The 12,593-nt window shown below is 38.4% G+C and overlaps 1 protein-coding gene across 1 annotated transcript in view; it reads left to right on the plus strand.

The window, feature by feature from the left end:
- Positions 1–12,593, plus strand: part of CFTR (CF transmembrane conductance regulator) — a 233,003-nt gene that overhangs the window by 35,769 nt on the left and 184,641 nt on the right. The window contains exons 2-4 of the mRNA XM_068549816.1: positions 6,593–6,738; positions 7,100–7,294; positions 7,386–7,453. Coding sequence (XP_068405917.1) covers positions 6,593–6,738; positions 7,100–7,294; positions 7,386–7,453 — 409 coding nt within the window. The remainder of the gene's footprint in view (positions 1–6,592; positions 6,739–7,099; positions 7,295–7,385; positions 7,454–12,593) is intronic.

The following is a 12,593-nucleotide window of genomic DNA, read 5'->3' on the forward strand; positions in this document are numbered from 1 at the left end:
TTTGTTTCCCCCTTTCTCCCCTTGGATACCTACCTACTTTGTAATCCTATAATGAAGAGACCAGTCAGTGGATTCTGAAGAAATGAAGAAAAAGAAGAAAGAAACATCTCCTTTGTAATAAGCCCCTGTTTTCACCTAAACAGAGAAGCAAGTGGATAAATTGTAAAAAGCAGCTCCTTTTAGTTAAACAAACAAAACCATTCTATATGGTCCAGTTACACACAGGGCACCATGATTAAATGCTCAGCTCCAGAACCAAACCAATAGGTTTGTTCAAATTCTAGCTCTATTTCTTGAATTTGGACATGGTCTTTAACCTTCTGTACCTCAGTTTCTTCATTTGTAAAATGGAACAACGATGAAAATAAAATATACCAACTTTATAGGGTTTTTCTGAGGTGTGTAATATTATTTATGCAGCAAATAAATATATACAACATATAATTTTTTCCTTGTAAAACAGGATCATGCTAAACTTAATTTGTTATAAAAAATTTCAATTAGTTTTAGGTAAAACTTTATGACTGTCTAATTTGTTTAGATGAAAACTCTGATACGTATTTGTCAGTTTGATTTTCTTTAGTTAGCATGATTCACTTTATTCTAGAAAGGATTTAGACGATTTTCATACATATTGCTAAACATAATTCTTGCACAAGTAAATAAGAATTCCAAAGTGTTTTGCCATCCTTTCATCAGTGCTGCCTCTCAGCAGTCTTTGAAGTAAGGAGGTATCAGTCACACTGGGAGACACTGGGATGCAGGCTGCGGAGGCCAATGAGCCAGAGTCCCTGAACCAGGAATTGGTTGTCCTTTTGACCATACAGATTAATCACCATAGTTTCACCAATCACATTGAACTTGTAGATCAGTAAGTAGCCAGCATAGTGTCTAAAACAACAAGATCTCATAGACTTTGTCTATATAGGGTAAGTTAAAGCAAAACAGAAAGGAAACTCTGAACCTGGGAATTCTTCTATTCTAGTTTCCCAGGCTGAACAGCCTTCCTTGAGTAACTGACTTCATGTTGTGTCCTTGGCTTTAATTATGAATTGGTATAAGAAATGACCATCAAATAGATGTTTCTGAAAAAATTATTGCTGAAAATAATGACCATGATGTCATTCAGTAATAATTCTATAAGTCTTTGAATGACAAACACTTCCAAGATTGGGGTGGAGGGAGGATTTTTTTCTTCCCCAGGTGAACTTGCATATCGACTTCTGTCAGGTATCAGACTATGAGAATAATACAACCTTTTGGACTTTGACAACCAAGATATTCAGAATTACTTTTAGTTCCCAGATACAATAACAATTTCCCACCTAGTCTCTCTTATTTTTTATTTCAAACATTCTCCTGATTTATAGGTTTTTATTATAAATTATCTATTTGGGGGGAAATAGTTACAAATAAGTAAATAACCTACTATTCTACTTACTGCACTCTACTTTCTTTTTTTTTTTAATTTATTTATTTAGGATGTTCCAGGTCTTAGTTGCAGCACGCAGGATCTTCGTTGTGGCATGTTGGATGTGGTATGCGGGATTTCTGTTTCTGCATGCCTGCAGGATCTAGTTTCCCAATCAGGGATCGAATCCAGGTCCCCTGCGTTGGGAGCATGGAGTCCTACCCACTGGGCCACCAGGGAAGTCTCTCTACTGCCTTTCTAAATGTAACCCTTCTATGAAGCACATAGATTAGTATAGAATTCACCTGAGGAAAATTTTTCTTAGGGTTTAAATATATTAAACCACAATTTTAATTCTATAGAGAACATCTGGCTTTCAAGATGATATCATCAATGAAAATTTAATCTGGTGTTATACATTCTCTTGTTTCTAAAAAAGCATCAGTAGGAAAAATGAAAAAGCACCAATGTAAACAATGAAATATTTTATAAAAAGGAGTTTTAGAAAATCCCAGATTTATTAGCTTTTACATTCATGAAAAAGTTGTACTTTATTTTTTTTACTTTTTATTTATTTTATTTTTGGCTGTGTTGGGTCTTCGTTGCTGCGCGCGGGCTTTCTCTAGTTGTGGAGAGTGGGGGCTACTCTTCATTGTGATGCACGGGCCTCTCATTGCGGTGGCTTCTCTTATTGCGGAGCACAGGCTCTAGGCGCACGGGCCTCAGTAGTTGTGGCACGTGGGCTCAGTAGTTGTGGCTCACGGACTTAGTTGCTCCGCGGCATGTGGGATTTTCCTGGACCAGGGCTCGAACCCGTGTCCCCTGCATTAGCAGGCGGATTCTTAACCACTGCGCCACCAGGGAAGCCCCAAAGTTGTATTTTAAATATTGTTCACAATCGTTCCAGTTCATTAGTAGCATTAATAAGCTCCTGTTTTGTACAGATTGAGGATCCTTAAGGCTTCCCTTACAAGGAAGTACTTTTAAGTTACAGAAGACCCTCAGGGTGCCAAATTCCATCTGGATACAGTTGTTAAGAATATACCACTGGTGATGAGCTGAAAATGAGAGGAACTGAAAAATAGAGCTTTCAAATGTCATTTCAATGCAAAAGTAGTAAGAATGTTTCCACAGTATAAAAACATAGTTCTGCCTCTAAATCAAAATTAGCTTACAGTTGGAAGGATACCTGAATTTCCGCCTTTTATCTAATCTGAATACAAGCAAATAACTTCAGAGGGGATGAGAGAACCCAGTGTTCCTGAGAATTCTGATAGCTGTTAGGGAGTTCCGTTTTCTGTAGCCATCCATTTTGCAATGCTATACTGATTTCTGATTTATCACTAGTGATATGTAACAATAAATTCTAAAGTTTGTGGAGTCCTTATTAGGTTCTAAGCCCTTTATGGCTGTTGTATGCATCACCTTTAAATAATTTCATCCAGTGATTCATAACGGGAGCAATTTTGCCACCCAGAGGGTATTTGCCAATCTCTGGAGACAGTTTTGGTTGTCACATCTGGGGGGAGGGGGTAGTTCTACTGGCATCCAAGGGGTAGAAGCTAGAGATGCCGCTAAACCTCCTACAATGCACAGGACAGTCCGCCCACATCAAAGAGTTATTCAGCCCCAAACATCAATAGTGCTGAGGTAGAAAGACCAGGACTGAATACATTCAACAACACTTGGAAGTGGCTATTATTAACCTCATTTTCAGAAAAGGGAACTGAGACACAGAAAGGTTAAGTAACTTACCCAAGACCACACAGCTAAGTAAGTAGTGGTACCAAGATTGAAAAACCAGCTCTTTATTGCCTCAAAGCCCAAGCTCTTTCCACTACACTCTGCTACCCTCTTCGGGGAATTTTGATGACCATGGGTAGATTCTGAGTTTTGGAGGGTGGAGATCCTCTTTTATTCCGTACTCCTGCCTTAGCACTGAGCTCTTGCTTGCTGAGAGATTAATGGCAATGATTCACCTCTTGAGCATCTTCAGATTCCCCCTTTAGGATGACATTTCAACTGTTAGGTCAGTAAGCCCGAGAGAAAATTGTTTGATTGTACACAGTATTACTAAATAAGAGATGAGTTGAAAGGAAAACAGAAGACACAATTCTTGTCTCCAAGGAGGTTGTGGGGAAGAAAGGTTATGTATGTATATAAACAGAAGTATGTGTGCATGTGTGTTTATAAACAGAATTTTCAGACCAAACAGAATGTTGGAAGTGGTAAAAATAAATGATAATCTGGCTTAGTCATGTACCAGGACACCTCTCTCTGGGTCTGAAACATCTTTGTAAGACTATGATGTGTACTCACATCCTTGGCCAACACTGTGGCACACTGTGGGAGAGCCTCAGCTGCTCTTACGCTTCTGGCTTAGATACATTTACATGCAGAGCCAGCCTATGCACATGAAGCTGACAAGAATTTGCCCTTCTCTTGTTTTGTGACTTTTTCCTTTTTCCTTCTACTTTTCCAGGTTTTAGTGCACTCATGGTCATGGCCTACTTATCACTATTAAGGCCTGTTCTCAGGAGAGAATCTGAGGAACACAATCATATTAAATTGAACATAATGGATAAGTAAAGTATAGTGCAGTTGCACTCTGGTGATATGTAATGATGAAACTTCAGCCATCACCTGATGGCGGAGTGAGTAATGTATGACAGGAACATATGAGAGAAAGGTTATCTCAAGCTTTCATATATTGAGATCATTTGAGGAAGCACATGGCACATTGCTGAACACATAGTAGGTACTAAATAAACATTGACTTTCTTTCCTTCTCGCTTCTTTTTAATATACCTTTAAAATGACGCCACACCATTACACCCATGTTCACAGCAGCATTATTCACAATAGCTGAAACCCAAGTGCCCACCAAAAAATGAGTGGATAAGCCAAATGTGATATATACGTACAATGCAATATTATTCAGCCTTAAAAAGGAAAGAAATCCTGCACTATGCTACAACATGGATAAACCTTGAGGACATTATGCTAAGTGAAATAAGCCAGTCACAAAAAGACAAATACTGTGTGATTCCCCGTATGTGAGGTAGAGTCAAAATCATAAAAAACAAGAAAGAATTGATACAATGGTGGTTGCCAGGGGCTGGGGGGAAGGGAGAATGGGGAGTTATTGTGTAATGTGTATAGAGTTTCAGCTTTACAAGATAGAAGGGTTACTGTGATGGTGGTGATTGCACAACAATGTGAATGTGTTACTGGACTGTACACTCAAAAAAGGCGTAAGTTAGCAAATTTTATATGTATTCTACAATTTAAAAAACCCATACAAATGGCCATCTAATCTTCTATATTGAAGGTCAGTTCTGCTTAAAATGTTAGGAAATTCTGTGGGGGAAGTATGAGTAGTGGTTAAATGCTTGTGCTCAGGCAATAGACTGTTTAGGTTCAAATCTCAGTTTTCTCTGTTACTTTTTACTACGAAACTTGCTTGGGAAAATTACTAAACTTTTTATACCTCAGTTTCTTCACCTATAATATATAGACAATGAAGAAGGTAATATCTCATGAAGGTGTCATAAAGATTAAAAAAAGGCAAAGCATTCTGTGTATTTAGCATGGCATCTTACATACATGGTAAGTGCTTAACATATATAAGCTATTATTATAAAATCTTGTGAGCTGATATTTGAGCAGCTTGGAGAGAAGAGTTTCATTGTTTCTTACTACCACCTTTTATTTTCATCCTGGCCCTTTAATCTCTTTCCTATTCCTGACATCTCAAAGACACATTTAGGATTTCAGTCATGACCTTCAGCCATATTTGAACATTTTCCTGGTGCATAAATCTACATTCCCACATTACGTTTGTACCTAGATGCAAGCCTTGAATATCACGTCTCAATTAGTTCATTTGTTTATGTCAGCTAACCGTGTTAATGTTCTGAGTAATGGTGAAGTCTTACTTATGCCAAGAACAAATTTGGGATGTAACCTTTCATGATAAAAATCTAGGGTCTTCCTAGGTATGTGTGCGTGTACACACACTTAAAATGGAATATTATAGTTAGATGTCATCTTTTAAAAGTGTGAACTCCAGTAGCTACTTGGTTTGCAGATTTCTGCTTTCTTGCCTCATTCTTGAACAGGTCTAGCAGTTACAATTGCATGAAACTAATATGAGAAGAAAGACTGGTTATACCAGTGTAAGTGATAGTACATAAATGCATGAGGGATGATTTGATTAGAAGCAATATTACACACTGATAGGAGTGATGCTTTGAAATCAGACATGAGTTTAAATGTTAGCTCTATCATTACAGGCATTTACTTCTCTTTTCTGTTTCCTCTACTGAAAACTGGGGAGAATAACACCTATTTACATGGTTGTTGTTAGATTCCCATGAGATGGTGCCTGGCAAATAGCAAGAAATCAAGAACTAGTCACTATTTTATCTATTCTTTCCAGAGGAAAGAGATTGATTGACAAATATTTGGGGTCTCTGAGGCATATCACTTGGTCAGCTTCTGTGATCTTCTTTGGAACTCAATTCTTAATCTCCTTATTGTCACCTGCTCTTTGAGAACAAAGAGGAACTGATTACCGCTTCCTTTCGAAATGTGTGTATTACATTTGATGGGTTACATTAGCAGTTATAAAGCAAACAATAGAGTGGCGGGTGGGAAAGTGGATGAAGTGAGTTCAATCACATACCTGGGAAATGTCAATAATGAAGGCAGAGCCTAGATTTGCATGCCATACGGGAGAGAGGAAAACACAGGTACAGGATTTGAAGCAAGAGATCATGAGTTAGAAATTAAGTTTTCTCCTGGTATCTAACTTTATGCAATTTGCCTATCTCTTTGGTGTTATTTTCTCTACTGTTAAAATTTAGGATAATAAAATTTAAATGTTTATAAAACCCACTTTAAGATTAAAAAAAAAGGTGGCATGGAAATGCAAAGGGGAGCTATAAAGACCTGATTTGAACTCATTTATTAACTTAAATACGTGTTCCTTTCTTTCTATTATTATGAAGTGCAGTTTCATTTGTACTATATCTGGGTGACCACAAATCAACAACAAGCAATTCACAAGTAAACGCCCTTGCTTTAGGTGTAGAGGCATTAACGTAATCAGACCAAACTTTTTACTTCCATTTGAATTTTTCAATTTAAACTCAATGTGCCCTTGCTTTTACACAACAGGATTCAGGAACGAAAGCTTTGGCTCTTTAAAAACCATCAAACAGGCACACAATACACGCAGCAAAAACTCGGGGAAGCTAGGGCGCCCACACCTGGGAAAGCTTAGATGCCCTTCAAGAGTTGAAGATGGCGTTTCTCTGAGGCAGGTCAGCGTTAACATGCTACCTTCGCTTCAAAGATTGTTTGGATTCCTTTCAGTGTTATTAGTCAAGATGTTTTGCTGACCGAGACTAGGAACTATAGGATGGCGGGTGAGTCTACATACTGTCCGCTTGTCGTCATCGTAGTCGCTAACACACACAAAAGCCTTCTGGAAAAATGCAAGCCGGACTGAAAAACTTAGGACAGACAATGAACAAATCCTGGGCGGGTAATGGACAAAGCGGCAATTCCTCTTACGTCCTGATAGGGATTCCCTCCACCTGAAGTACATCTCCTAAGGGGCCACACTTGCAGCTCACCTAAGCCTGAAACAAACAAGCTTGGTTTTTCCCTCTGACACTCAAGGGAAGCGCTAAGGCGAACACATCAGACGCTGCCGCGGAACTTTGCAGCTCTCCGAGGCTGCAGTCTGATACAGGAGAGACATCTTTTCGTTTCCCTTTCAAAAGGCACCGTACAAACGTAACGCGAACCCGGCTAGGATCTCGGAAAAAGGGAGGAGGAAGAAGGCTCGGGGAAGTTGGCCGCGTCGTGCCCTGGGTCTCGCGGAGCCTGGCGCTCAGGAAGGTCCAGGAGGCTCCGGGCGGACTGACCGGCTCTGCTCGCGCTGGTGGCTCCTTCTGTCTTCGAGCGTCGGAGACTGGACCTGGAGAGTGGCCGCGACGGTCCCCCGCCTGCGGGCTGGGCTGGGGCCGGAAGGTAGGTAGGGACGCGCACCTGGAAGGAGCGCGCGCGAGGGAGGGAAGGCTGGGAGTCAGAACCGGGAAAGGGTGGCGCGGAGCAGCGAGGGAGGGAAGGAGGCGAGAACGAAGGAGCGGGCGCGGTGCGGGCGCTGGGGGCGGACGGGGTGGGGAAAGCCGCTAAAGCAAATTTGGGGCCGGACCAGGCAGCGTCCAGCTTTTAACCTGGGCAGTGGAGGCGGGGGAAGGAGCGAAAGGAGAGGGGAGGTGTGTGGGGCAGGGGTGGGTGGGGGGAGTTGGAAGCAAATGACATCACAGCAGGTCAGAGAAAAAGGGGCGAGCGGCAGTCACCGAGAAGAGTAGGGCATTTGGCAGTAGGAGCTCGTGCCCGGTCTGCCCCGGCAGGGACCCCGGTGCTCCCAGAGACCATGCAGAGGTCGCCTCTGGAAAAGGCCAGCGTCGTCTCCAAACTTTTTTTCAGGTGAGAGGGTGTCCAACTGAGCTTTGGAAGCACACGTGCCCAGGAAAGAGGAGGACGCGTGTATGGGCTGGATTTTGGGGAAAGTGGAAGAGTTTTTTTAAAAAAGATGCGCTGTCATTCATTGTTATGGAGGAGAACGAGGATTTTGTGGAATAAGATAGAAAGCATTAGGAAGAGATAAAAGAATAAACTGAAGCCGATTGTGTGAATAAAGAGCCTTAGCTTAACCCTGAAATTTTAACTACTTGCAACTGAAAATCACTCTCAAGACCCAAATGTGCTACTGTGCAATTGTCTTCTTAGATTCTTCTAAGAAACTTGTGAATTATAAACTTGTTAATAACAAATACTTACGTTTGGCCCTTATTTTTCCCCCCTTCATGCCTTGGAAACTTAGAAGTCTTCTTGGCTCATGTACTACAAGTGCCATGCCTGCATGTAGTAGGTCCTCAGAAAACACTTGTTGACTGAATTTTGAACGTTTATAGGGGAGAAGTATAAAGTGGGTAATATGTGCTTAAAGTTTTTATTGTTATGATACTGAGTATATCTAACAAGTATTTGCCGCAATTCCATTATTCTTTCTTTTAAGAATGAAAGCAAATCCTTCGAAATATCCGTTTTAAAAAAAGCCAATTCTACAAGCTATACATTTTAAACGAGGGGTCAGAATTACCACGGAAATGTGAAACCATGGGAATAGATGCTGAAGTTAAACCAACTGACATTTAATAAATTGTACTCTTATCCTACTTTACGTGTGATGAGCCAAAAAAGCTTGTGAACTTCATCTAATGAGATTTTAAAAAATAGAGTCTAAGTTCAGAGTCTTAGGCAAAGTGTAGTTAGATGTAGCATTTCATATTTGAAGTGTTCTTTGGATACTGTATCTACTTTATTTCTGTTATACTTGTATGAATGAATGAATAGGTTCAGCTCTCTCATGGGATATTACTTATCCCATTCATAATTATCTAATGAATCAGCATACTTAGGTATCAGAAAAGCCAAATACATTATAAATATGCTCATATGTGTGTGGGGGGAAGGAGCTTGGCTTTCACAGCTTTCTAATGTTTTATTCTCTGAATGTGCAGCAAACCTGGAACTCAGGTGCTAAGGAGAGGGCATAGGCCATAGAAGGAGAGCTCCTCCCTGTGGATGGGAGAGAAGGACTTTACTGTTTGGAATTGCCTCTTGGGTGGGTGTTTTCAGCACCTTTTGTTACTCCATCTATACAAATGGGATTGTCTGTTGATCTGTTTTCCTGTTATTTACAAAATCAGAATGCTAATTGGCATAAATTGTAGCCTTTCTACTAGAGCACTTGGAGGAACCTAAATGCCATTCTGTCTAAAAATGCAGTTTTAAAAAAAATGCAGTTTTCAGAAGAATACATATCCCATGGCTACGTCTAAGTATAATACTGAGGAACTTTAAATGAGCTCATTGTTGATTTAAATTATATCATTGTTGGTCTATCAAAGTATTTTTTTCTTTTTTTAAAACAGATCACCTTATACATTTTAGTATAGTTTTAAAAATGCTCTCAGGTGGATTTGTTAAAAAATAAATATTATAATGGCTACTAAATGTGTGAAGAGCATACTCAGTCCTGCTCTTCAAACTACTTTATAATAAGTTGCTCTAAGAATAGGTATATTTTTAAAAGTTAAGTTCCTACTATTTATAGGAACTGACAATCACCTAAAGTACCAGTGATTATAAACTTCCTTCTGGGTTGTAATTCTGAAAGGGTAAGAAACGTATTTTCTGTCTTCGGATTAGACAGTAGTCCTGCTTAGTGGTCCAGGGTTTTAGGCTTTGGATTCAGATTGTTTTGATTCAGATCCTGGATCTGCTACTTAGTAGCTCTGTGACCTGAGGCAAGTCCCTTAACATCTCTGTTTGTATGACTTCACCTTTAAAACTTGGACACTAGTAGGACCGATGTTTTAGGGGTTAAGCTGTTGAGAAAATGCATGTAAAGTCGTTAGCCTAGTAAATGTTAGCTGCCACTATTATTATTATTAATTACCATATTTTTACATTCTTTACAATACCACATACCTTGTTTATATAAAATATTCAATTCATCTTTGTTGAATATAATTTTGTGACTATCCATCTGTATGTGCAATGGATGGGCCTAGATGAGAATTTAATTTAGGAAAAATCTCGTCCAACATGGCATTACCAGATATACAGGAAAAAAGTCATATGCTTGTATCATATGTTGTTAAATGCCTTAGAATTTAACTTTCTGAGTATGATCCATTCAGTTTCAGAGTCATAAAAGAGTAAAGCTGTTTGGTCTGGTTTATAGATTATATTAAATATCTCTTTTATTGTCTAGATTTTGTTACTGGGAAAACTGATAATGTTTAGGAAAAATTTAAGTACTTTCTTAATTTTGCATGAGTTTCACATCAAGTATGAAATTTGAAAGATATCTGAGGTGTCATAATGCATAAAATAATAATAATGTCAATATTATAAACATAACCTAAAAGAGAATTTCACCACAAAAATTCAAATAGTGTGCATCATGGAGACCAAGTTACATTAACTTAAAGCTTTTATGAAATACAAAGATGTTTTTAAACTAGAGGTGATATATTTGCATAGAATTTATAATTTATATACCAGTGCAATTGATTTACAAGTGTTTACCAAGAGAGATTATGCTTTTCATTTTTGAGCAATTTGTCAAGTTTACATTTTCTAACTTTTCAAGGTGGTTATTCAGTTTGTTCTCTGTCTTCTCTCATGCCCTGAATTTCCCATATTCTCTTTAGATGTTAGATTGTGTACCAAACCATGTGTCAGATGACACAGCTTGAATTTTGGTCATGGTTTTCATACCAGAAGTCTAGATCTATACTTGAGGAATTGTCAGAGCCCCACAGAATCCATGTGTACAATGCCACAGGTTTCTTACAAGACTGGATATAGGGGCCCCCAATAAGTTCCACAGGTAAGTCTCAAGTAAGACCAAAAAGTAAACAAGGTTAGGCTCTAAAGTGGAAATTCAGCAAGGAGTCGCATATTGTAAGTCTCAGGTTAATAATAAGATAATTTAAGTTACTTTTGTAATCATTAAATACGAAGTAATGAGAGATTTTTAAATAAAGAGACTAGAATTTCTACATCAGGATGGGTGTGGTGGATCAAAGTAGCTACCAGTGAAATTCTGCCTTTGATCAGAATATTTTCGGATTCTTTTAATGGAATTAACTTTAAAACAGTATATAAATTTATTCTCATAAGTAGCTTCATTACCTTTTAGCCATTATTTTATAGTCATAGCTTGCTTTGGATTAAAAGTTATATTACTCAGACCGATCACTTGGACTTGCTTCTAAATGACTTTTGATTGTAGCTCAAAAAAGTATAAAGATTTTCCATCATAATTTGCTTTGTTAACAGCCAAGTGCTACTTAAGTTTAGGTATTATCATTCCAAAAATGTATTGCAAACTTTAAAGACATTTCTTAATGAAGAGAAACATAAGTGCTTTGAGCAACAGAAGATGATTACAACAAGTATGTAATGAAAGACCCATAAAGATGACAATTTTGAAGAGGACCACACTAATTTGGTTATATAAATTACAGTATATGTAAACAAAAAAATCCATCACAATGACTTTATATTTACATTTTATTTACTTTTGGCAAGGTGTGAGGAAATCTAAAGTTATGGCAGAGCCATAAGTATTTTTGCAGTTTGTCGGGGGTATTTATAGAAATGTTGCCAAGGGAGACCAGATGACCACTCAAACAAGGGCCTGTTCCTATCTTGATCAATACACATATTGTATCTCAGGTTCGTCTCTCAGACAAGGCTTAGACGATCCAAATCAAAAGAAATAGATGCATAAAACAAAATGCCAATATGAGTTGCACAATTCGTATTGAGATGTACAGCTGCCAAGGGTCCCTCAATAGCATGAGTTCATTTAGTCAGTCAGTGGGCAGATGCCATCCAGTGAGGACAGCCCAGGATTCCCATACATTCCCTTGGCTTTGTCTCTTGTAGGAATTGGAGGAGGCCACTTTTGGGACAGGGGCCCCTCTGGAACAGTGTTGCCTGAACACTGACAAATGTTGACTCCCTACACCAGTCCCTTAAAATTCCTTTCTACCCATCTGTCTTTTGCTAATCATGATTTTTATGATACAGTTCAGATTTTCAACTTGGGATATGTGCCAATTTTGATTGATTTAACTCTCAGAGTTCTAAAAGTACCTCCTCTGCATGATATTACTAAAATTGTAATTATATATATTTTATTATATAAAATATATGTGTATATATAATTAAGTTTCTTTTAGTTCATTTTGCAAGTTTAAAAACTTCCTCCTTGGTTATGAAGTGTATTCCAATAGTTTTTATATGCTGGTTCAAATTATTACTCACTTAACTCTCTGGGAAGATTCTTATATACTTATAACACATACCATACAGTGTAACTGTAATATTCCATCCCTTGCTAAAGAGAGAAGTGGAATCAGTTTTCTTAACTGGTTCATTAATATTTTATGTTTGATGTGACAGTCAAAATATCCTCTAGAGCCAACTGATACACTAGGGAAATCATGGTTTTTCAGTTTTCCATTTATGTTTCATGGGAAGAAGTAGGAGTTAGTGTGATAACATTCAATGCATAAATGTT

Source organism: Eschrichtius robustus, chromosome 8, assembly GCF_028021215.1.
Source record: "Eschrichtius robustus isolate mEscRob2 chromosome 8, mEscRob2.pri, whole genome shotgun sequence".
NCBI lineage: Eukaryota > Metazoa > Chordata > Mammalia > Artiodactyla > Eschrichtiidae > Eschrichtius > Eschrichtius robustus.